Source organism: Hyperolius riggenbachi, chromosome 12, assembly GCF_040937935.1.
Source record: "Hyperolius riggenbachi isolate aHypRig1 chromosome 12, aHypRig1.pri, whole genome shotgun sequence".
In the NCBI taxonomy this organism is placed as follows: Eukaryota; Metazoa; Chordata; class Amphibia; order Anura; family Hyperoliidae; genus Hyperolius; species Hyperolius riggenbachi.
In genome coordinates this window covers 226,824,940-226,851,691 of record NC_090657.1, presented here as the reverse complement: position 1 = coordinate 226,851,691, position 26,752 = coordinate 226,824,940, and the positions used below count along the sequence as shown (strand labels likewise).

Here is a 26,752-nt window from a genome sequence, read left to right as displayed (position 1 = left end):
TCAGTGTCTTTTTAACCTGAATCTCTTCTTAAAGAGAACCTGAGGTGGGATTTAATTATATTACTGGGGCACAGAGGCTGGTTGTGCACACTAAGACCAGCCTCCGTTGCCCCATGGTGTGCCTCCAGGACCCCCCTGCGCGCCGCTATACTCCCGCAGTGCTGGCGACACGCAGCACGTCGCCAGCACAATGTTTACCTATGCACTGTCAGTCAGCGCCGCTCCTCCTTATCGGCGCTACCCGCCCGCGTCACTTCCCTCCTATCAGCAGGAGGGAAGGGACACGGGCAGGTAGCGCCGATAAGGATGAGGCGGGGGAGCGGCGCTGACTGACAGTGCATAGGTAAACATTGTGCTGGCGACACGCTGCGTTTCGCCAGCACTGCGGGGGGTATAGCGGCGCGCAGGGGGGTCCTGGAGGCACACCATGGGGCAACAGAGGCTGGTGTTAGTGTGCACAACCAGCCTCTGTGCCCCACTAACATAATTAAATCCAACATCGGGTTCTCTTTATTTTAGAATATTGTGCCATCTCTGTCCCCTGTACCTCCTCTGTGCCTCCAGTGTCCCCCTCTGTCACCTCTACCCTCTGTACCTGTTTATGCAAGTTTAAAAGCCATTTTTTCTTTGATTTTTTTTTTTTTAAATCAATTTTCTCAAAAACTTTAAATCCAATTTTTTTTTTTTTTACTTGTTCCCATGGATACAGAGAATCCATGCCGTTCGTATCGGTGGGTCATTCATAAGTCGGTAACTACCTGTAGTTGTTCCTATTGTTGGATGATTGTATGTATATCAGTTTATATACTCTACAATTTGCTTAACATATGATGATGCTACATGTCGGCATTTATACCTGTTTATATACTTTATTTTTTATTTGGCACATGATGGTGCAAGAAGTTTGTCCTAAGGAGCGTTCCATTTATTTTAAAGGCAATTTTATTGACCCGAGGAAGCAGCACAGGCCGTGAAACGTGTTGTCAAGTGTTTATTACTAATAAAAGCCGGGATCCGTTAAAAATGGCGCCAGAGCCTGCAGTGTAAAAATGGCGCCGCATTAACCACTTTACCCCCGCCCGTATGAATTTCTCCGTCCCTTTTTTCATCCTTTATCCCCCAGGGACGGAGAAATCCGTACTTTCCGCGTTCCCGCCGCTGCCCGCGCTCCCGCTCGTAAACACGCCGCCCGCCGCTCGCCCGGAGATCAATGAACGGGAAAATCCATTCCCGTTCATTGATGTAAGCCCCGCAGTGATCCGCTGCTCTCCGATGAGCAGCGCGATCATTGTGAAAAAAAAAAACTTACCCAGCCTCCTAATACTTCCTCCAAGAGTCCGGAAGGACGCTTGGAGGTCGCATTAAACAAAAAGTTACTGTGGCCATCTTGTGGCCAAATAGTAAAACTACACCCTAAACATTTTTCACATACAAATAAATTACTTTTACATAAAAAATTAACTCATTACCTCCCACACTCCCATTTTTTTTTTTTTTTTTGTAATTAAAAAAAAAAAAAAAAAAATTTACAATAAAAAAAAATGCATAAATAGTTACCTTAGGGACTGAACTTTTTAAATATTTATGTCAGGAGGGTACAACACTGTTACTTTATAAACTACGGGCTTGTAATTGGGGATGGACGCAAAACTGAAATAAATGCACCTTTATTTCCAAATAAAATATTGGCGCCAAACATTGTGATAGGGACATAATTTAAACGGTTTTATAACCGGGACAAAAGGGCAAATACATATACATATATATATATATAAATATGTGTGTGTGTGTGTATATATATATATATATATATATATATATATATATATATATATATATATATATATATATATATATATATATATATATATATATATATATATATAAATAAATATGTGTGTGTGTGTATGTATGTATATATATATATGTATATGTATATGTGTATATGTGTGTGTATATATATATATATATATATATATATATATACACACACACACACACACACACACACACACACACACACACACACACACACACACACACACACACACACACACACACACACACACACGAAAAGAACTTTAAACTCTCAAAAACGAAAAATATTGTTTTTCGTAAAAACGATAAATATTGTTTTTCGTAAAAACGATAAATACAGTTTTTAGTAAAAACGATAAATATCGTTTTAAAAAAAATATTGTGCGTAACCAGGCGCCATTATTTGACTGGCGCCATTTTTAACTGGACGCATAAAAGCCAAAGAAGTTTTCCCATTACTTTGACACTGAGAATCACTACTTTAAGGTAGGAGAAGAGGTACTATCATTTTTCCAGCAAACAATTCATAACCGCTGTATGGAAGCCAGATTGTATAACCACGGGCGCCTCCAAACTACCTACTGCTGATTAATCATGATGTCACTTGTCCCCTACCAGCACGATACTTGTCATTCATCTATGAGAGATTATCATAGATGATAATTCAGACTCGTCAGTTTATTGCATATCATAATCTGCAGTACACACAGCCACCACATTATCCTCTATTACCCGGCTGTCTGTGTTTGCCGTCTTCCTTTTCCAACGTCAGATGCTGCTTCTCTCAGAGGAAAGCAAGACTGCTAGTTGTCCAGACTCCTCCCCCCTATTCTATCATCACCCCTAGGAGGTGGATAGGGAGGAACTGGGAGGGATCTGACCTAACACACAGGAGGGAGGAAATGGGCGGGGTCAGGGGATGGCTCTGTGCTGGGGAAGAAACTCCCACTCCACTTTGCTGCTCGAGGTCTGTAGGGGATCTTCTTCCTGTTTGTTATACCTATTTGTTCATGCAGGATAAGAAGAGTACCTGGGAACTCTGCACTGATTTCTTGGATGCAGGAAGCTGCTAATGAAATGGGAAGGATGATGCATAGCGCTGATATATGTTGTGTTATGGAGGTTATTTTAGTGAAATCCAGCTTTAAAGCGGGATTGTCACCATACAAATCTAATTTCAACAGCAACTGGTCTGAGTGTATTAAGTGATAAAGATGCTAATCCTGCATTCAAAACGTTCAACACTTTTGCTGCTGTTATGATTTGGAGTTATCATATACTTTAAGAGCACTGGCCCTTTAATAGTCAGTGCCAAACAGTTGCATGCCGGGGGTTCTTTTTATCTTAATATATTCCTCCTCTTCCCTTTATTTCCCCCTCCTTCTAATGACATAAGACAGTGCACTTCCTAGTATAGACCTCAGTGGGAGTGTCTGCGGACTCTGGGAGGAGGGCGGGTAACCAATACACAATTAGCAAGAGGAGTAAAAAAAGAGGGAGGAAATGATGTCAGCTAAATGATGAAGCTAACTTCATTCAAAGGTAACCAAGATGGAAACTGCCTAGAATAGGATTATCTGCTTTTCCTTTATAGAATTCAGTAGAAAAAGTAGAACTAGTATTTATCTACTTATGTGTTTTTTTATTTCTAGGTTAGCATGGGTGTCACTTGTTCTTTAAAGGGAACCTAAACTGAGAAGGATACAGATTTTTCCTTTTAAAATAATACCAGTTGCCTGACTCTCCTGCTGATCCTATGTCTCTAATACCTTCAGCTACAGCCCCTCAAAATGCATGCAGATCAGGTGCTCTGACTGAAGTCAGACTGGATTAGCTGCATGCTTGTTTCAGGTGTGTGATTCAGCCACCACTGCAACAAAAGAGATTAGCAGGACTGCCAGGCAACTGGTATGGTTTAAAAGGAAACCTCCATACCCCCCTCAGTTTAGGTTCCCTTTAAGGCTTTCCTGGCAGGACAGGTGCGTCTGTCTTCTCTGAAGCTCATCAGGAAAGTTTGGTGGAAAGTTTGGGAAGTTTTCGGAGGTGTGAAGTCAGCTTGTTAGTGAGCAGCAGACAGATGTGCTCCCTCCGTATTCCTTCCAAGTTTCAAAGTCTCTTCCGAAGCTTTCATGCCTGGATTGTTTGTTTCACATTATAGGAGAGATGGGCTGCTTCGCTGGCTTTTATTCTCTGTTTGTTCAGGCTTTTTTGTTGTTCTTGTTTTGTTCTGGAAATAGGAAGTGTTTTTTGGGAACACCTGTCTGTGCCGCCAGCAGTCGCTGATTAATTAGCTGAGCCGGAGGAGTCCTGTATATCTCTGATGCCAGGCTTCAATTACTGAGCGTTTAATTGGAGAAATCCGCATTCTGCGCAATCTGCTCTGCTGCCAGCAATTATTAGGATTATTAGGATTATTTCTTCCCTCGGAAAACGGGAAGAAACGTTTCTGCTGCCCCGGTTACTGCAGAAACGGACGTTTCTCGTGAAGAGGTGACGGCTAGATGGGGTCGGCATCAGGGGCGTAACTAAGAATCACTGGGCCCCCCTGCAAAACTTTGGATGAGGCCCCCTCCTGCCAGGACAGAGAACTCAGGGACTCGGTTGGGGGCTGGACATAGTACAGAAAAGCCTGCTGAACACTGAATAGGGACTGTGAACAAATCTTTGTCTGCAAAACTTTGTATGATTCCTTATCAGTGGCCGAGCAGATGCAGTCATTAGAACAATTGTGCAGAGAGAAGAAAGTTTTTTTCTCTCCTTGCCCTTAGTTGTGGACGTGACATGAAGCACAAATGTCAGAGTTGCCTCAGAAGGGCTAGACTGCAGGAATATATCATAACAGTAACAGCCTCTCCCTCTGTTTGTTTATATATACAGTGGTTTGCAAAAGTATTTGGCCCCCTAGAAATGTTCCACATTTTGTCACATTACTGCCACAAACCTGAATCAATTTTATTGGAATTCCACATGAAAGACCAATACAAAGTGGTGTACATGTGAGAAGTGGAACAAAAATCATACATGATTCTAAACATTTAAAAAAAAACAAAAAAAAAAACTGCAAAGTGGGGTGTGCGGAATTATTCGGCCCCCTGAGTCAATACTTTGTAGGACCACCTTTTGCTGCAATTACAGCTGCCAGTCTTTTAGGGTATGTCTCTACCAGCTTTGCACATCTAGAGACTGAAATCCTTGCCCATTCTTCTTTGCAAAACCGCTCCAGCTCAGTCAGATTGGATGGACAGCGTTTGTGAACAGCAGTTTTCAGTTCTTGCCACAGATTCTCGATTGGATTTAGATCTGGACTTTGACTAGGTCATTCTAACACATGGATATGTTTTGTTTTAAACCATTCCATTGTTGCCCTGGCTTTATGTTTAGGGTTGTTGTCCTGCTGGAAGGTGAACCTCCGCCCCAGTCTCAAGTCTTTTGCAGACTCCAAGAGGTTTTCTTCCTAGAGTGCCCTGTATTTGGCTCCATCCATCTTCCCATCAACTCTGACAAGCTTCCCTGCCCCTACTGAAGAGAAGCACCCCCAGAGCATGATGTTGCCACCACCATATTTGACAGTGGGGATGGTGTGTTCATAGTGATGTGCAGTGTTAGTTTTCCGCCACACATAGCATTTTGCATGTTGGCCAAAAAGTTCCATTTTGGTCTCCTCTGACCAGAGTACCTTCTTCCACATGTTTGCTGTGTCCCCCACATGGCTTGTGGCAAACTGCAAGCCGGACTTCTTATGCTTTTCTGTTAACAATGGCTTTCTTTTTGCTACTCTTCCATAAAGGCCAACTTTGTGCAGTGCACGACTAATAGTTGTCCTATGGACAGATTCCCCCATCTGAGCTGTAGATCTCTGCAGCTTGTCCAGAGTCACCATGGGCCTCTTGACTGCATTTCTGATCAGCGCTCTCCTTGTTCGGCCTGTGAGTTTAGGTGGATGGCCTTGTCTTGGTAGGTGTACAGTTGTGCCATACTCCTTCCATTTCTGAATGATCACTTGAACAGTGCTCCGTGGGATGTTCAAGGCTTTGGAAATCTTTTTGTAGCCTAAGCCTGCTTTAAATTTCTCAATAACTTTATCCCTGACCTGTGTGGTGTGTTCTTTGGACTTCATGGTGTTGTTGCTCCCAATATTCTCTTAGACAACCTCTGAGGCCGTCACAGAGCAGCTGTATTTGTACTGACATTAGATTACACACAGGTGCACTCTATTTAGTCATTAGCACTCATCAGGCAATGTCTATGGGCAACTGACTGCACTCAGACCGAAGGGGGCCGAATAATTATGCACACCCCACTTTGCAGTTATTTATTTGTAAAAAAAAATGTTTGGAATGATGTATGATTTTTGTTCCACTTCTCACGTGTGCACCACTTTGTATTGGTCTTTCATGTGGAATTCCAATAAAATTGATTCATGTTTGTGGCAGTAATGTGACAAAATGTGGAAAACTTTAAGGGGGCCGAATACTTTTGCAAACCACTGCATGTAATGCTGTGACATCATCAGAGGTGAAATCATTCCCTGCAGTCAGCGGAGTGCGGGGGTGGGGGCTGTGTGTGAGCTGTGAGGCCAGGGCTGTAGGGATGGCCCTGCTTAGGGGAACTCATGGGGAAGCATGTCATCCGTTTCATCAGCTAGATTTGTAAGGTTCTGATTTGCTGTGATAACTTCCTGGTTTATTGGATGATTGAGACCACTAATCAGAGGCTTACAAATCTATCAGCTGATCAAACTGATCACATGCTTCTCCATGAGTTCCACTAAGCATTGCACTCCCTACTGGGCAGCCATCTATTAGATCTGCTTGTCTGACAAGTTGAGGAGAATCTTTTTGTTTGTTTGTTTTCCTGGGAAACCGCCTCCCATTCCTATAGACACATCAAACTGGTTCCCTCTCCTCCACAACCTCACCTCTGGTTTGCTGAGGAGAAACCATGTGACCAGGTGGGGGAGGAGCCGTCTGTCCAGCTGGTGACCTTTTTTATTGTGCTGCAGCTCACAGATTGAGATGTGAGGAATGGTGCTGCTGTCAGACAGGAGGGTGAGGCGGCAGAGGGAATGTCACAGTCAGGCTCGGACTGACCCACCAAACCACCGATTTTACCACCGGTGGCCCCCGGCCGCCCTGCCTCCTGGGGGCCCCAGAGCTGAGAAGGAGGGGGCACAGCGCAGGAAGGGGGGAGACTGTGCACAGAGCAGCGGGGAGGGGGGAAGCTCTCCCCCCTCCCTCACCTAGGGGCCTCCCCTTCCGCGCTCCCCCCTCCTCCAAAATTGCAGCCAACCTGCCAGCGGAAGGAGCGGGGAATAGCTTACCGGCATGAGAACCATAGCTCTGCGTGCCGCTGGCTGGTCTGGTCTCCTGCACTGCACTGACCAATCACGCTCTCGCAGTGCTTCCTGTGAGAGCGTGATTGGTCAGTGCAGTGCAGGAGACCAGACCAGCCAGCAGTACGCAGAGCTATGGATCTGATCATCCCGGTAAGCTATTCCCCGCTGCTGCCGCTGGCTGGCTGCAATTTTGGAGGGGGGAGCACGGAATTTTTTGGGGATATCTGCTGCCAATCTAATTGCAATTTGTTGGGAAATCTGCCACCAATCTGATTGCATTTTGTGGGGATATCTGCCGCCAATCTATTAGCATTTTGTGGGGAAATCTGCTGCCAATCTGATTGTATTTTGTTGGGAAATCTGCCGCCAATCTGATTGTATTTTGTGGGGATATCTGCCGCCAATCTGATTGGTGGCACATTTACCCACGAAATACAATCAGATTGGCGGCAGATATCCCCACAAAATGCAATTAGATTGGCGGCAGATATCCCCACAAAATGCAATTAGATTGGCTGTAGAGATATCTGCCGCCAATCTATTTCCATTTTGTGGGGATATCTGCCGCCAATCTATTTGCATTTTGTGGGGATATCTGCTGCCAATCTATTTGCATTTTGTGGTGATATCTGCCGACAATCTAATTGCATTTTGTGGGGATATCTGCCGACAATCTAATTGCATTTTGTGGGGAAATGTGCCACCAATCTGATTGTATTTTGTTGGGAAATCTGCCGCCAATCTGATAGCATTTTGTTTTCTTATCTGCCGCCAATCTATTTGCATTTTGTGGGGATATCTGCTGCCAATCTGATTGTATTTTGTGGGGATATCTGCCGCTAATCTATTTGCATTTTGTGGGGAAATCTGGCGCCAATCTAATTGCATTTTGTGGGGAAATCTGCCGCCAATCTAATTTATTTTTGTGGGGATATCTGCCGCCTATCTGATTGTATTTTGTTGGGAAATCTGCCGCCAATCTAATTGCATTTTGTGGGGATATCTGCCGCCAATCTATTTGCATTTTGTGGGGAAATCTGCCGCCAATCTAATTGCATTTTGTGGGGATATCTGTCGCCAATCTGATTGTATTTTGTTGGGAAATCTGCCGCCAATCTAATTGCATTTTGTGGGGATATCTGTCGCCAATCTGATTGTATTTTGTGGGGAAATCTGCCGCCAATCTATTTGCATTTTGTGGGGATATCTGCTGCCAATCTAACTGCATTTTGTGGGGATATCTGCCACCAATCTAATTGCAATTTGTGGGGAAATCTGCCACCAATCAAATTGTATTTTGTGGGGATATCTGCCGATAATCTATTTGCATTTTGTGGGGATATCTACTGCCAATCTAATTGCATTTTGTGGGGATATCTGCCGCCAATCTGATTGTATTTTGTTGGGAAATCTGCCACCAATCTGATTCCATTTTGTGAGGATATCTGCCGCCAATCTATTAGCATTTTGTGGGGAAATCTGCTGCCAATCTGATTGTATTTTGTTGGGAAATCTGCCGCCAATCTGATTGTATTTTGTGGGGATATCTGCCACCAATCTGATTGTATTTTGTTGGGAAATCTGCCACCAATCTGATTGCATTTTGTGGGGATATCTGCTGCCAATCTGATTGTATTTTGTTGGGAAATCTGCTGCCAATCTGATTGTATTTTGTTGGGAAATCTGCCGCCAATTTGATTGCATTTTGTGGGGAAATCTGCCACGCCGCATGTGGACATATCCCTATTAGAGACTGTCCTCAGAAGTGCTCACAATCTATTCCCTGCCGTAAAATCATGCAAAATTTCTAGAGTACATGTGTATGTGAGCCCAAAATGGGAGGGGGGGTGGTCGAGAGGAGGAGAGGGGATAGGGGGGGAGGAGGAGGAGAGGGGGGCGGGCCCCAGGCTGAAACTTCCTTGGTGGGCCCTTAGTGTCCCAGTCCGACCCTGGTCACAGTCTTCTGTACCTTCAGCTGCATCCGACTTATCTCCTGACTGTCCTCAGAGGAACTCACATGTCATATATTAGTGTGTGTAGCGTTATGTGAGGGGTGAGGATAGGCTGTGTATGGAGGGGTTGTGTTGTGTATTAGTGTGTGTAGTGTTATGTGAGGGGTGAGGATAGGCTGTGTATGGAGGGGTGTGTCGTGTAGTAGTGTGTGTAGTGTTATGTGAGGGGTGAGGATAGGCTGTGTATGGAGGGGGTGACAGGTGTCATGTATTAGTGTGTGTAGTGTTATGTGAGGGATGAGGATAAGCTGTGTATGGAGGGGTTGTGTCGTGTATTGGTGGGTGTAGTGTTATGTGAGGGATGAGGATAGGCTGTGTATGGAGGGGGTGTCACGTGTCGTGTATTAGTGTGTGTAGTGTTATGTGAGGGATGAGGATAGGCTGTGTATGGAGGGTTGTGTTGTGTATTAGTGTGTGTAGTGTTATGTGAGGGATGAGGATAGGCTGTGTATGGAGGGGTTGTGTTGTGTATTAGTGTGTGTAGTGTTATGTGAGGGATGAGGATAGGCTGTGTATGGAGGGGTTGTGTTGTGTATTAGTGTGTGTAGTGTTATGTGAGGGATGAGGATAGGCTGTGTATGGAGGGGTTGTGTTGTGTATTAGTGTGTGTAGTGTTATGTGAGGGGTGAGGATAGGCTGTGTATGGAAGGGTGTGTTGTGTATTAGTGTGTGTAGTGTTATGTGAGGGATGAGGATAGGCTGTGTATGGAGGGGTTGTGTTGTGTATTAGTGTGTGTAGTGTTATGTGAGGGATGAGGATAGGCTGTGTATGGAGGGGGTGTCATGTGTTGTGTATTAGTGTGTGTAGTGTTATGTGAGGGGTGAGGATAGGCTGTGTATGGAGGGGTTGTGTTGTGTATTAGTGTGTGTAGTGTTATGTGAGGGGTGAGGATAGGCTGTGTATGCAGGGTGTGTGTTGTGTATTAGTGTGTGTAGTGTTATGTGAGGGGTGAGGATAGGCTGTGTATGGAGGGGTTGTGTTGTGTATTAGTGTGTGTAGTGTTATGTGAGGGATGAGGATAGGCTGTGTATGGAGGGGGTGTCATGTGTTGTGTATTAGTGTGTGTAGTGTTATGTGAGGGGTGAGGATAGGCTGTGTATGGAGGGGTTGTGTTGTGTATTAGTGTGTGTAGTGTTATGTGAGGGGTGAGGATAGGCTGTGTATGGAGGGGGTGTCACGTGTTGTGTATTAATGTGTGGTGTGTTATGTGAGGGGTGAGGATAGGCTGTGTATGGAGGAGGTGTCATGTGTCATGTATTAGTGTGTGTAGTGTTATGTGAGGGGGGAGGATAGACTGTGTATGGAGGGGTTGTGTTGTGTATTAGTGTGTGTAGTGTTATGTGAGGGGTGAGGATAGGCTGTGTATGGAGGGGTGTGTCGTGTATTAGTGTGTGTAGTGTTATGTGAGGGATGAGGATAGGCTGTGTATGGAGGGGTTGTGTCGTGTATTAGTGTGTGTAGTGTTATGTGAGGGGTGAGGATAGGCTGTGTATGGAGGGGTGTGTCGTGTATTAGTGTGTGTAGTGTTATGTGAGGGGTGAGGATAGGCTGTGTATGGAGGGGGTGTCAGGTGTCATGTATTAGTGTGTGTAGTGTTATGTGAGGGGTGAGGATAGGCTGTGTATGGAGGGGGTGTCAGGTGTCATGTATTAGTGTGTGTAGTGTTATGTGAGGGGTGAGGATAGGCTGTGTATGGAGGAGGTGTCACGTGTCGTGTATTAGTGTGTGTAGTGTTATGTGAGGGGTGAGGATAGGCTGTGTATGGAGGGGTTGTGTCTTGTATTAGTGTGTGTAGTGTTATGTGAGGGGGGAGGATAGGCTGTGTATGGAGGGGTGTGTCGTGTATTAGTGTGTGTAGTGTTATGTGAGGGGGGAGGATAAGCTGTGTATGGAGGGGTTGTGTCATGTATTAGTGTGTGTAGTGTTATGTGAGAGGTGAGGATAAGCTGTGTATGGAGGGGTTGTGTCATGTATTAGTGTGTGTAGTGTTATGTGAGGGGTGAGGATAGGCTGTGTATGGAGGGGTGTGTCGTGTATTAGTGTGTGTAGTGTTATGTGAGGGGTGAGGATAGGCTGTGTATGGAGGGGGTGTCAGGTGTCGTGTATTAGTGTGTGTAGTGTTATGTGAGGGGGGGGGATAGGCTGTGTATGGAGGGGTTGTGTTGTGTATTAGTGTGTGTAGTGTTGTGAGGGGTGAGGATAGGCTGTGTATGGAGGGGTGTGTCGTGTATTAGTGTGTGTAGTGTTATGTGAGGGATGAGGATAGGCTGTGTATGGAGGGGTTGTGTCGTGTATTAGTGTGTGTAGTGTTATGTGAGGGATGAGGATAGGCTGTGTATGGAGGGGATGTGTCGTGTATTAGTGTGTGTAGTGTTATGTGAGGGGTGAGGATAGGCTGTGTATGGAGGGGTTGTGTCTTGTATTAGTGTGTGTAGTGTTATGTGAGGGGTGAGGATAGGCTGTGTATGGAGGGGTTGTGTCTTGTATTAGTGTGTGTAGTGTTATGTGAGGGGGGAGGATAGGCTGTGTATGGAGGGGTGTGTCGTGTAGTAGTGTGTGTAGTGTTATGTGAGAGGTGAGGATAAGCTGTGTATGGAGGGGTTGTGTCATGTATTAGTGTGTGTAGTGTTATGTGAGGGGTGAGGATAGGCTGTGTATGGAGGGGTGTGTCGTGTATTAGTGTGTGTAGTGTTATGTGAGGGGTGAGGATAGGCTGTGTATGGAGGGGGTGTCAGGTGTCGTGTATTAGTGTGTGTAGTGTTATGTGAGGGGTGAGGATAGGCTGTGTATGGAGGGGTGTGTCGTGTATTAGTGTGTGTAGTGTTATGTGAGAGGTGAGGATAAGCTGTGTATGGAGGGGTTGTGTCATGTATTAGTGTGTGTAGTGTTATGTGAGGGGTGAGGATAGGCTGTGTATGGAGGGGTGTGTCGTGTATTAGTGTGTGTAGTGTTATGTGAGGGGTGAGGATAGGCTGTGTATGGAGGGGGTGTCAGGTGTCATGTATTAGTGTGTGTAGTGTTATGTGAGGGGGGAGGATAGGCTGTGTATGGAGGGGTGTGTCGTGTATTAGTGTGTGTAGTGTTATGTGAGGGATGAGGATAGGCTGTGTATGGAGGGGTTGTGTCGTGTATTAGTGTGTGTAGTGTTATGTGAGGGGTGAGGATAGGCTGTGTATGGAGGAGGTGTCACGTGTCGTGTATTAGTGTGTGTAGTGTTATGTGAGGGGGGAGGATAGGCTGTGTATGGAGGGGTGTGTCGTGTATTAGTGTGTGTAGTGTTATGTGAGGGGTGAGGATAGGCTGTGTATGGAGGGGGTGTCAGGTGTCATGTATTAGTGTGTGTAGTGTTATGTGAGGGGTGAGGATAGGCTGTGTATGGAGGGGTGTGTCGTGTATTAGTGTGTGTAGTGTTATGTGAGGGGTGAGGATAGGCTGTGTATGGAGGAGGTGTCACGTGTCGTGTATTAGTGTGTGTAGTGTTATGTGAGGGGGGAGGATAGGCTGTGTATAAAGGGGTTGTGTATTAGTGTGTGTAGTGTTATGTGAGGGGTGAGGATAGGCTGTGTATGGAGGGGTGTGTCGTGTATTAGTGTGTGTTGTGTTATGTGAGGGGTGAGGATAGGCTGTGCATGGAGGGGTTGTGTTTGTATTAGTGTGAGTAGTTTTATGTGAGGGGTGAGGATAGGCTGTGTATGGAGGGGTTGTCATGTGTCATGTATTAGTGTGTGTAGTGTTATGTGAGGGGTGAGGATAGGCTGTGTATGGAGGAGGTGTCACGTGTTGTGTATTAGTGTGTGTAGTGTTATGTGAGGGGTGAGGATAGGCTGTGTATGGAGGAGGTGTCACGTGTCGTGTATTAGTGTGTGTAGTGTTATGTGAGGGGTGAGGATAGGCTGTGTATGGAGGAGGTGTCACGTGTCGTGTATTAGTGTGTGTAGTGTTATGTGAGGGGTGAGGATAGGCTGTGTATGGAGGGGGTGTGTTGTGTATTAGTGTGTTTAGTGTTATGTGAGGGGTGAGGCTAGGCTGTGTATAAAGGGGTTGTGTTGTGTATTAGTGTGTGTAGTGTTATGTGAGGGATGAGGATAGGCTGTGTATGGAGGGGGTGTGTCGTGTATTAGTGTGTGTAGTGTTATGTGAGGGGTGAGGATAGGCTGTGTATGGAGGGTGTGTGTCATGTATTAGTGTGTGTAGTGTTATGTGAGGGATGAGGATAGGCTGTGTATGGAGGGGGTGTCACGTGTTGTGTATTAATGTGTGGTGTGTTATGTGAGGGGTGAGGATAGGCTGTGTATGGAGGAGGTGTCATGTGTCGTGTATTAGTGTGTGTAGTGTTATGTGAGGGGGGAGGATAGGCTGTGTATGGAGGGGTTGTGTTGTGTATTAGTGTGTGTAGTGTTATGTGAGGGGTGAGGATAGGCTGTGTATGGAGGGGTGTGTCGTGTATTAGTGTGTGTAGTGTTATGTGAGGGATGAGGATAGGCTGTGTATGGAGGGGTTGTGTCGTGTATTAGTGTGTGTAGTGTTATGTGAGGGGTGAGGATAGGCTGTGTATGGAGGAGGTGTCACGTGTCGTGTATTAGTGTGTGTAGTGTCATGTGAGGGGGGAGGATAGGCTGTGTATGGAGGGGATGTGTCGTGTATTAGTGTGTGTAGTGTTATGTGAGGGGTGAGGATAGGCTGTGTATGGAGGTGTCACGTGTCGTGTATTAGTGTGTGTAGTGTTATGTGAGGGGGGAGGATAGGCTGTGTATGGAGGGGTGTGTCGTGTAGTAGTGTGTGTAGTGTTATGTGAGAGGTGAGGATAAGCTGTGTATGGAGGGGTTGTGTCATGTATTAGTGTGTGTAGTGTTATGTGAGGGGTGAGGATAGGGTGTGTATGGAGGGGTGTGTCGTGTATTAGTGTGTGTAGTGTTATGTGAGGGGTGAGGATAGGCTGTGTATGGAGGGGGTGTCAGGTGTCGTGTATTAGTGTGTGTAGTGTTATGTGAGGGGTGATGATAGGCTGTGTATGGAGGAGGTGTCACGTGTCGTGTGTATTAGTGTGTGTAGTGTTATGTGAGGGGTGAGGCTAGGCTGTGTATAAAGGGGTTGTGTATTAGTGTGTGTAGTGTTATGTGAGGGGTGAGGATAGGCTGTGTATGGAGGGGTGTGTCGTGTATTAGTGTGTGTTGTGTTATGTGAGGGGTGAGGATAGGCTGTGCATGGAGGGGTTGTGTTTGTATTAGTGTGAGTAGTGTTATGTGAGGGGTGAGGATAGGCTGTGTATGGAGGAGGTGTCACGTGTCGTGTATTAGTGTGTGTAGTGTTATGTGAGGGGGGAGGATAGGCTGTGTATGGAGGGGTTGTGTCTTGTATTAGTGTGTGTAGTGTTATGTGAGGGGGGAGGATAGGCTGTGTATGGAGGGGTGTGTCGTGTAGTAGTGTGTGTAGTGTTATGTGAGAGGTGAGGATAAGCTGTGTATGGAGGGGTTGTGTCATGTATTAGTGTGTGTAGTTTTATGTGAGGGGTGAGGATAGGCTGTGTATGGAGGGGTGTGTCGTGTATTAGTGTGTGTAGTGTTATGTGAGGGGTGAGGATAGGCTGTGTATGGAGGGGGTGTCAGGTGTCGTGTATTAGTGTGTGTAGTGTTATGTGAGGGGGGAGGATAGGCTGTGTATGGAGGGGTTGTGTTGTGTATTAGTGTGTGTAGTGTTATGTGAGGGGTGAGGATAGGCTGTGTATGGAGGGGGTGTCAGGTGTCGTGTATTAGTGTGTGTAGTGTTATGTGAGGGGTGAGGATAGGCTGTGTATGGAGGGGTGTGTCGTGTATTAGTGTGTGTAGTGTTATGTGAGGGGTGAGGATAGGCTGTGTATGGAGGAGGTGTCACGTGTCGTGTATTAGTGTGTGTAGTGTTATGTGAGGGGTGAGGATAGGCTGTGTATGGAGGAGGTGTCACGTGTCATGTATTAGTGTGTGTAGTGTTATGTGAGGGGTGAGGATAGGCTGTGTATGGAGGGGGTGTGTTGTGTATTAGTGTGTTTAGTGTTATGTGAGGGGTGAGGCTAGGCTGTGTATAAAGGGGTTGTGTTGTGTATTAGTGTGTGTAGTGTTATGTGAGGGATGAGGATAGGCTGTGTATGGAGGGGGTGTGTTGTGTATTAGTGTGTGCAGTGTTATGTGAGGGATGAGGATAGGCTGTGTATGGAGGGGGGGTGTCGTGTATTAGTGTGTGTAGTGTTATGTGAGGGGTGAGGATAGGCTGTGTATGGAGGGGGTGTCACGTGTCGTGTATTAGTGTGTGTGGTGTTATGTGAGGGGTGAGGATAGGCTGTGTATGGAGGGGTGTGTCGTGTATTAGTGTGTGTAGTGTTATGTGAGGGATGAGGATAGGCTGTGTATGGAGGGGTTGTGTTGTGTATTAGTGTGTGTAGTGTTATGTGAGGGATGAGGATAGGCTGTGTATGGAGGGGGTGTGTCGTGTATTAGTGTGTGTAGTGTTATGTGAGGGGTGAGGATAGGCTGTGTATGGAGGGGGTGTCAGGTGTCATGTATTAGTGTGTGTAGTGTTATGTGAGGGGTGAGGATAGGCTGTGTATGTAGGGGTCACCCTGGTTGTCACCTGTTGAGTATTAGTGTGTTTTTTGTACTTCCCTATTTTTTATCAGAATTGCTGCAATTATTATTATTTTGTATTTTGTTTGAGTTTTAGCTGATCTCTGTGTTCCGCTCTGTAAATGTCAGTTGGATTATGCCGAACAGGCGTGTTTAGCGGCCTCCGTGACTCAGAAACGCTGCAGACGGCTGAATAATGACTAGATAATAGAGGTGAGAGTTATCTGACATTTTTTTTGTGATGTCCCACAAACGGCAGCGGCTCGTTTACATCCCAATGACACATTTATATGTATATGCGGAGTGGTAATTGTGAGTTGGTTGGCCGCGCTGGTCGCAGAGTGGGAAATGTTTAGGGTGACATTCAGTAGGAGCATCTCAAAGATTAGAATGAGGAACAGGATGTTTAATGGTTGAGGTCTTTCTTTTAATTTAGAGAATGATTAGCGCAGGAACTGCAGAGGGGATTTCCAAACTCCGCCCTGGTTGAATATGGCTCCTCCCATCACTCGGTACAACCAATCATTAGCGCAGGAACTGCAGAGGGGATTTTATAACTCCGCCATGGTGGAATATGGCTCCTCCCATCACTCGCTACAGCTGATTATTGTTCATACATCTTCTCACTGTATTAAATAACAGCAGGCAGTGATAATGTGGTCAGGACCTGCCCCCTGAGTCTCTGCCCCACCCTTCTCATCACATGATGTGCAGTTATTCTGGAAAATAACACAGTATGGCCCCAGGTGCATCATGGGAGCAGAGCTTTCTTTCTGCTGCTTCTCATAAAACAATGTTACACGTTTTACATAAAGGCCAGGATAAGGGGGTATTGCATTCTCTGGGATGTATTGTGCTGAGTGTGATAACTACTTTGTGTTTCATCCATTTGTGAATTATCATGTCGGCTGTTGTCACCTTCTCACCAGGTGATTGGCGATAGTCTTGTAGCCACGCCCAGCCTTGTCTCTGACATCCCTTTGGCCATGGAGGCTAGTTTGGAATCGGATAGATTGCTTATGTGAACAGGTGTCTTCTATACTGGTCCTGTAACAAGCTGGGCTCTCACAGTAGGTGCTCCTAATCTCAGCTCCTGCATAAACCTGGAGCCTGAAATCTTACTGCTTGATAGTTCATTACAAGGCACATCAAGGTATAACTTTGGGGTGCTGGGCTTTTTAGGGTTCTTATGTTATTCTGTCCCTCATAGCCACAATAAACCAAGCAGGAAAATCATAGACTGGGAACTTCTTGGTCAGAGGGTAAACCAGCTAAATCAGCAGGGGATCAAATACTTGTTTCCCTCATTTGTTTAACACTTGGTCAGCCTGTCGCATTGCTCCCTTTAACCTCTTTTACTCCAATCTTATTTAAACCTGAAGAGGCTGCACTTACCTCCTGAGATGCTGAGAGGAGGGGCTACTTACCTTCTCTTAGCTCCTCCTCTTTTTACGTCAGACAGACGTGTTGTGGGAGGGCAGTTGGAGAGCAGCTGTCTATAAATAGGCCACACCACTTTTTACACACAGAGATTCACCTTCCTCCGACACAGTGAGAACTTGAACAGAAAATACTTTATTTAGAACCTTACAGAAAATAAATAAATCTATAGAGAACCTCATAGCCTTTCCCATAGTAATACTGGATGCTGTATAGTTTGGAAGGTGCCATGTCTTAGTGCAGTAGAGGGGGAGTCTGGTGGGAGGGGCTTAGATCTGCAGCAAGAGGGCCACACCGGCCAGCACCCACTTGGATGGGTTCTCTTTGGTCTTCAGGTTGAATGTCCAGACGTAGGTGGGCCCCCTCTGGCGGGTCTTGTACACGGGACAAGCATAGACGTTACGGGTGTCTTGTTTGTCCACTGGTATGGCCTTGATGAAGATGACCGGCATGGCCGGGGTCAGGTCCTTCAGTCTGGCGTCTGTGATGATGCCAGTCTAAAAATTGACAAGAGAAAAATGTTACCAATATAAAAGCAGGGAATGAAATGTTCACTAGTTCAGCTTATCTACGCATTATTGTGCTGATAGACGAAGCATGACCAATGTCCCCTTCCCACACAGTCACCAGGCAGAAGATACGAGGTCCGCTTCCCACCCAGTCACCAGGCAGAAGATACGAGGTACCCTTCCCACCCAGTCACCAGGCAGAAGATACGAGGTACCCTTCCCACCCAGTCACCAGGCAGAAGATACGAGGTACCCTTCCCACCCAGTCACCAGGCAGAAGATACGAGGTCCGCTTCCCACCCAGTCACCAGGCAGAAGATACGAGGTACCCTTCCCACCCAGTCACCAGGCAGAAGATACGAGGTCCGCTTCCCACCCAGTCACCAGGCAGAAGATACGAGGTACCCTTCCCACCCAGTCACCAGGCAGAAGATACGAGGTCCGCTTCCCACCCAGTCACCAGGCAGAAGATACGAGGTACCCTTCCCACCCAGTCACCAGGCAGAAGATACGAGGTACCCTTCCCACCCAGTCACCAGGCAGAAGATACGAGGTCCGCTTCCCACCCAGTCACCAGGCAGAAGATACGAGGTACCCTTCCCACCCAGTCACCAGGCAGAAGATACGAGGTCTGCTTCCCACCCAGTCACCAGGCAGAAGATACGAGGTACCCTTCCCACCCAGTCACCAGGCAGAAGATACGAGGTCCGCTTCCCACCCAGTCACCAGGCAGAAGATACGAGGTCCGCTTCCCACCCAGTCACCAGGCAGAAGATACGAGGTACCCTTCCCACCCAGTCACCAGGCAGAAGATACGAGGTCCGCTTCCCACCCAGTCACCAGGCAGAAGATACGAGGTACCCTTCCCACCCAGTCACCAGGCAGAAGATACGAGGTCCGCTTCCCACCCAGTCACCAGGCAGAAGATACGAGGTACCCTTCCCACCCAGTCACCAGGCAGAAGATACGAGGTCCGCTTCCCACCCAGTCACCAGGCAGAAGATACGAGGTCCGCTTCCCACCCAGTCACCAGGCAGAAGATACGAGGTACCCTTCCCACCCAGTCACCAGGCAGAAGATAAGAGGTCCCCTTCTCGCCCAGTCACCAGGCAGAAGATACGAGGTCCGCTTCCCACCCAGTCACCAGGCAGAAGATACGAGGTCCGCTTCCCACCCAGTCACCAGGCAGAAGATACGAGGTACCCTTCCCACCCAGTCACCAGGCAGAAGATAAGAGGTCCGCTTCCCACCCAGTCACCAGGCAGTAGCTACAGATTATTATTATTATTATTATTTTTTATTTATATAGCGCCAACATCTTCCGTAGCGCTGTACATAGTACAAACAAATAATGGGGAACAAATATACATAAGAAATACAAGACACTGTACAGTCATGACATTGAATAGAATACATACAGATACATACATAGTTGATATGTAGTTGGTACATATACATATGTTAAAATTACAGCAGTATGAGAAACACTAGGAGGAGGTCCCTACCCTTGCGAGCTTACAATCTAGAGGGTAGTGGGGAGGAAACAAAGGGGAAGGAAACACCAGGATTAGTGGGTGAGCCAGTGTGCCTTCAGTGCTGCCTATAGCAAATTATAGGCTTTTCTGAACAGGTGTGTTTTCAGAGCACGTTTGAAGGTTTCCAGACTCGTGACATGACGAGCCGGCTGAGGGAGAGAGTTCCAAAGGAGAGGGACCGCCCGTGAGAAGTCTTGGATGCGAGAGTGAGAGGAGGTGACTAGGCTGGAGGACAAAAGGGTCTCCTGTGAGGAACGGAGGGTCCGAGCGGGGAGGTATCTGGAGATTAAAGAGGAAATGTATGGAGGCGACAGCTTGTGTAGAGCTTTGTATGCAAGTGTGAGAAGTTTAAACTGGATCCTTTGGGCAACTGGTAACCAGTGGAGGGATTGGCAGAGAGGGGCTGCCTCAGAGGATCTAGAAGAGAGGTGGATGAGACGGGCTACAGATGCCACAAGCAATCACATTATGTTACGGTAAGTTAACGATTACTTGTCATTAATTTCCTAAGCTGGAAGCATGTGTGGCCTACACCTCTTCCTGGTTCCCCAGCCTCAGAGGGTTGGTGATTAAAGCTGCCCATCACAGTGACTGGCCAATATCAAGGCCTGAAGAACAGAGAGGTGCAGGGAAATGTAAGTGTAGTTTAAGGGACACCTTTGTGCAAAGTGAAATTAAAAACAGGGTGAGCAGGCATGTTTAGTGGGCTTCAACAAGGGAAAGAGCTGGCACATCTAAAGTTAATCTTAATTGGTTCCATGTAAAAAATATGGTGAACGTTTTGGAGCCACGCAGGACCCCTTTATCAAGGCAGTATCTGCTCGGAGGCAAAGATTTGTCTGCTGCTGTGCAAACGTTCCTGCAAAGGAAGTGGGAGTCTGGCTCCTCTAAACACTCGCAGAGAGCAAACATTGCCTTGATAAAGGGGTCTTACGTGACTCCCGAAACGTTCGCCACATTTTTACATGGAACCAATAAAGATTGATTTTGGATGTGCCAGCTTTCTTCCTTGTTGAATACTGCATAGAGGGCGTCATCCCTCTTTTCAGCTGTTGCACTCCCCTTAAAGACTATGCGTTTCATCCTTCAGTGAGCACGAGACAATACTACCAATGTGATGTTTAGTGGGCTCTCATGTCCACTGCTCCTCCACCCCTCTCCAGTACAGCTTAACCACTGGCCGACCGCCCACAGCCGATGGGCAGCGGCAAAGTGAATCCCTAAAGGACCGCAATACGCCCAAGGGCGTTGCGTCCTTTTCGCATGCCGGGGGAGCGATCGCGTCGCTTCCCCCGGCAACTGGCTCTGTCCACCCGCCGCAACATCCCGCCGGCCATATGGAAGCGCCGGCGGGATGTTAACCCCGCGATCGCCGCATACAAAGTGTATAATACACTTTGTAATGTTTACAAAGTGTATTATACAGGCTGCCTCCTGCCCTGGTGGTCCCAGTGTCCGAGGGACCACCAGGGCAGGCTGCAGCCACCCTAGTCTGCACCCAAACACACTGATCTGCCCCCCCCCCCCGCCCCCTGATCGCCCACAGCACCCCTCAGACCCCCCAGACCACTGTTTGCACCCAATCACCCCCCTAATAACCCATCAATCACTCCCTGTCACTAACTGTCAACGCTATTTTTTTTTTAGTCCCTAAACTGCCCCCTGCTCCCTCCTGATCACCCCCCACCCCTCAGATTCTCCCCAGACCCCCCTCCTGTGTACTGTATGCATCTATCCCCCTGATCACCTGTCAATCACCCATCAATCACCCCCTGTCACTGCCACCCAACAATCAGCCCCTAACCTGCCCCTTGCGGGAAATCTGATCACCCACCCACACCAATAGATCGCCCGCAGATCCGACATCAGATCACCTCCCAAGTGCAGTGTTTACATCTGTTATCTTCTCTAAACACCCACTAATTACCCATCAATCACCCCCTATCACCACCTGTCACTGTTACCTATCAGATCAGACCCTAATCTGCCCCTTGCGGGCACCCAATCACCCGCCTACACGCTCAGATTGCCCTCAGACCCCCCCTTATCAATTCACCAGTGCATTCATTACATCTGTTCTTCCCTGTAATAACCCACTGATCACCTGTCAATCACCTGCCAATCACTTATCACCCATCAATCACCCCCTGTCACTGCCACCATCAATCAGCCCCTGTCACTGCCACCCATCAATCAGTCCCTAACCTGCCCCTTGCGGGCAATCTGATCACCCACCCACACCATCCGATCGCCTGCAGACCAGCAGTCAGATCACCTCCCAAGTGCATTGCATCTGTTCTCTCCTCTAAACACCCACTAATTACCCATCTATCACCCCCTGTCACTGCTACCCATCAGATTATACCCCTATCTGCCCCTAGGGCACCCAATCACCCGCCCACACCCTCAGACCCCAGCCCTGATCACCTCGCCAGTGCATTACTTGCATCTATTCCCCCTACTAATCACACCTTGAGACACCCATCAATCACCGCCTGTCACCCCCTAGCACACCTACCCATCAGATCAGGCCCTAATTTGCCCCGTGTGGGCTCCTGATCACTCGGCCAAACCCTCAGACCCCCTTCCGATCACCTCCCCAGTGCATTGAGTGCATCTATTTTCCCCTCTAACCACCCCCTGAGACACCCATCAATCACCTCCTGTCACCCCCCTAGCACTCCTATCCATCAGAACAGGCCCAATACAACCTGTCATCTAAAAGGCCACCCTGCTTATGACCGGTTCCACAAAATTCACCCCCCTCATAGACCACCTGTCATCAAAATTTGCAGATGCTTATACCCCTGAACAGTCATTTTGAGACATTTGGTTTCCAGACTACTCACGGTTTTGGGCCCGTAAAATGCCAGGGCGGTATAGGAATCCCACAAGTGACCCCATTTTAGAAAAAAAGACACCCCAAGGTATTCTGTTAGGTGTATGACGAGTTCATAGAAGATTTTATTTTTTGTCAAAAGTTAGCGAAAATTGATTTTTATTGTTTTTTCACAAAGTGTCATTTTTCACTAACTTGTGACAAAAAATAAAATCTTCTATGAACTCACCATACCCCTAACGGAATACCTTGGGGTGTCTTCTTTCTAAAATGGGGTCACTTGTGGGGTTCCTATACTGCCCTGGCATTTTAGGGGCCCTAAACCGTGAGGAGTAGTCTAGAAAACAAAAATGACCTGTGAAATCCTAAAGGTACTCATTGGACTTTGGGCCCCTTAGCGCAGTTAGGGTGCAAAAAAGTGCCACACATGTGGTATCGCCGTACTCAGGAGAAGTAGTATAATGTGTTTTGGGGTGTATTTTTACACATACAGATGCTGGGTGGGAGAAATATCTCTGTAAATGGACAATTGTGTGTAAAAAAAATCAAACAATTGTCATTTACAGAGATATTTCTCCCACCCAGCATGGGTATATGTAAAAATACACCCCAAAACACATTATACTACTTCTCCTGAGTACAGCGATACCACATGTGTGGCACTTTTTTGCACCCTAACTGCGCTAAGGGGCCCAAAGTCCAATGAGTACCTTTAGGATTTCAAGGGTCATTTTGAGACATTTGTTTTTAAGACTACTCCTCACAGTTTAGGGCCCCTAAAATGCCAGGGCAGTATAGGAACCCCACAAATGACCCCATTTTAGAAAGAAGACACCCCAAGGTATTCCGTTAGGAGTATGGTAAGTTCATAGAAGATTTTATTTTTTTTGTCACAAGTTAGCTGAAAATGACACTTTGAGAAAAAAATCACTTAAAATCAATTTCCGCTAACTTGTAACAAAAAATAAAAGCTTCTATGAACTCACCATACTCCTAACGGAATACCTTGGGGTGTCTTCTTTCTAAAATGGGGTCATTTGTGGGGTTCCTATACTGCCCTGGCATTTTAGGGGCCCTAAACTGTGAGGAGTAGTCTTAAAAACAAATGTCTCAAAATGACCTGTGAAATCCTAAAGGTACTCATTGGACTTTGGGCCCTTTAGCGCAGTTAGGGTGCAAAAAAGTGCCACACGTGTGGTATTGCCGTACTCAGAAGTAGTATAATGTGTTTTGTGGTGTATTTTTACACATACCCATGCTGAGTGGGAGGAAGATCTCTGTAAATGGACAATTGTGTGTAAAAAAAAATAAAACAATTGTCATTTACAGAGATATTTCTCCCACCTAGCATGGGTATGTGTAAAAATACACCCCAAAACACATTATACTACTTCTCCTGAGTACGGCAATACCACATGTGTGGCACTTTTTTGCAGCCTAACTGCGCTAAGGGGCCCAAAGTCCAATGAGCCCCTTTAGGCTTTACAGGGGTGCTTACAATTTAGCACCCCCCAAAATGCCAGGACAGTAAACACACCCCACAAATGACCCCATTTTGGAAAGTAGACCCTTCAAGGTATTCAGAAAGGAGCATGGTGAGTCCGTGGCAGATTTCATTTTTTTTGTCGCAAGTTAGAAGATATGGAAACTTTTTTTTTTCTTTTTTTTTTGTCACAAAGTGTCATTTTCCGCTAACTTGTGACAAAAAAATAAAATCTTCTATGAACTCACCATGCCTCTCAGTGAATACTTTGGGATGTCTTCTTTCCAAAATGGGGTCATTTGGGGGGTATTTATACTATCCTGGAATTTTAGCACCTCATGAAACATGACAGGTGCTCAGAAAAGTCAGAGATGCTGGAAAATGGGAAAATTCACTTTTGGCACCATAGTTTGTAAACGCTATAACTTTTACCCAATCCAATAAATATACACTGAATGGTTTTTTTTTTTTATCAAAGACATGTAGCAGAATAACTTTCGCGCTCAAATGTATAGGAAATTTTACTTTATTTGAAAAAAGTCAGCACAGAAAGTTAAGTCATTTTTTTGACCAAATTCATGTCTTTTTTGATGAATATAATAAAAAGTAAAAATCACAGCAGCAATCAAATAGCACCAAAAGAAAGCTGTAATAGTGACAAGAAAAGCAGGTAAAATTCATTTAGGTGGTAGGTTGTATGAGCGAGCAATAAACCGTGAAAGCTGCAGTGGTCTGAATGGAGAAAAAGGATCTGGTCCTTAAGGGGTAGAAAGACTGTGGTCCTCAAGTGGTTAATGACCCCCCAAACTTGCTTCCTGGTTGCGGCTGACTGCGCAGGCGCTGCCCGGCTGAGGGCGTCCTTTGATGTGTCTGGGAGCGCTTTGCACAGGTGCACCACGTAGCTGTGACATCACAACTACATAGCGCGTCTGTGCAGACTGCACCCGCTGGCAGGTGTGCGATCAACGGACGCTCTCCGCCAGACCGTGCCTGTTCAGGCAGCCGCAACCACCCCGAGCAGGAAGTAAGTTTGGGGGGAGTCGTTAGGCTGTACCGGAAGAGAAAAGGGGAACGGTGAACTTTGCACTAAGGTATCCTTTAGGGTCTCCTGAGAATTTAGGCAGATAATAGGGTCCATTCTCTGGTGCTCATCACGAGCTTGTGATCAGAACTAGTGATTGGTTCTCGATCACGATTGCACCTGTTGCCCAACTCATGGTCATGAGTCGGTATTCGCGATTAAAAACCTGCCGACTTTAGCAGTTAATAGTAAAGCCACCTTACTTGCTAGAAGCACCAAATTTGCAGGTTATGTTAAGAAGAACAGTGGGAACAAAAGTACCTTATATTTTTTGAGAAAATCGAATTTAAAGTTTTAAAGGAAAAAAGTATACATTTAAATGCTGGAAATGACAGATAATGTAGCAAAAAGAACAGTAGTGTAAATATACATATATTGAAAGAAAAAGCAATGAATTTCCTGACTGGGTTTCCAGGGGGTCCGTACGCACTGCAATACCCCCTGGAGACTCCTCCGGAGCCACAACGCTATGGCCAGGGATCGCTACGGCCGCAATATGGCTGTATAAAGATCCCTGGCAACTTTTCCTAATTTTTTAAACTTTTTTTTATTTATGTTAAGAGGGTGGGAAATTAAAAATAAAATGATGTGGGGTCCCCCCTACTGAGCATCTTTAACCCCTTGTCCCCCATGCAGGCTGGGTTAGCCAGAATGCGGAGCCCCGGCCGACTGGTACCAGCCCGCATGGTTCATGGGGGAGGGGAGCTCTGGGGGGGGGGAGAGGTGGCTTGGCCGCCCCTCCCCTCCGGACCATGGACCATGCGGCTGGTATAGTTCAGGGTGCGAAGCCCCACACAGCCGGGGCTCCGCATTCTGGCTATCCCAGCCTGCATGGGGGGTAAGGGGTTAAAGATGCTCTGTAGGGGGGACCCCACGTTAGTTTTTTTTTTTTTTTGTAATTCCCATCCTCTGCACATAAAGAAAAGTTTTAAAAAATGGGAAAACATATATGGATAAAGATCCTGGCATTTTTTTCTCTTGTTCCCACTGTTCTTCTTTACATAACCTGCAAATGTTGTGTTTCTAGCATGCAAGGTGGCTTTCCTATTAACCGCAGTCAGCAGATTTTTAATCCCGAATACCGGCTCCTGATTACATGCGTTTATTCGACTCGAAACCGCACTCGAGTCGGATATCCCTTTCTATTCGTGATCAACGAGTCAATTCGGAAGTGGGCGGAGTCATGCACATGATCAGGGCTATCCGAACAGCCCTGTCCAATACTACTCAGTATTTTGAGTCTTGTAATTAACCTAACATTTCCGATTTTAGGCTAATCTCAGGACTTGGAAATCCTCGGTAGTATTGGACCAATCAGCGAATGCAGAGGTTTACCACAGAAATCGGAATATCACGGAAAATTTAAGTCAATCCCAAGCCTCAGAAAAACTCGATTGAATCTGAGTCTTGTTAAAGGACAACTGTAGTGAGAGGTAGGTGGAGGCTACCATATTTATAAGCAATACCAGTTGCCTGGCAGCCCTGCTGATCCTCTGCCTCTAATACTTTCAGCCATAGACCCTGAACAAGCATGCAGCAGATCAGGGGTTTCTGACATTGTCAGATGTGACAAGATGAGCTGCATGCTTGTTTCTGGTGTTATTCAGACACTTCTGCAGCCAAACAGACCAGCAGGGCTGCCAGTCAACTGGTATTGTTTAAAAGAAAAAGAAATATGGCAGCATCCACATACCTCTCGCTACAGTTCTCCTTTAACTGGTCTAGGATGACTACAGTAATCCGATTTCTGTGGTAAACCTCCTCATTGGTCCAATACTCCAAACTCAGAAGTATTTGGCCAATCAGAGTATTCCACCGTCTATCAATGAGGTCCGCAGAATACCGGACAGCCGCAAAATATAGCGGATTCCGTAAAACAGCATTTAAAAAAAAAAATATCACAAAAATGACAAAAAAGTTTCATCATAAATTGGCATCAGGAATTCTGATTTCCACAAAAATGTGCAGAATCGTTGATTGGCATTAGTGGAAATCAGAAATTCTGTGGAATTGGAAATCGTCTTTTCCGACCATCCCTAACAGACATTTCCAGGAAGCCTGTTTCCTGGCTACAGAAGGTTGGACAGATGATGGCTCCACCCA

General features: G+C 46.4%; 1 protein-coding gene across 4 annotated transcripts in view; it reads right to left on the bottom strand.

The window, feature by feature from the left end:
- Positions 1-17,317: 17,317 nt before the first annotated feature.
- DNAH9 (dynein axonemal heavy chain 9) overlaps positions 17,318-26,752 on the bottom strand; it is a 328,292-nt gene continuing 318,857 nt past the window's right edge. For all 4 annotated transcript variants that reach the window (XM_068264551.1, XM_068264553.1, XM_068264552.1 and 1 more), the window contains one exon: positions 17,318-17,699. In XM_068264551.1, the coding sequence (XP_068120652.1) occupies positions 17,472-17,699 (228 nt within the window). In that variant the 3' untranslated portion in view covers positions 17,318-17,471. The remainder of the gene's footprint in view (positions 17,700-26,752) is intronic.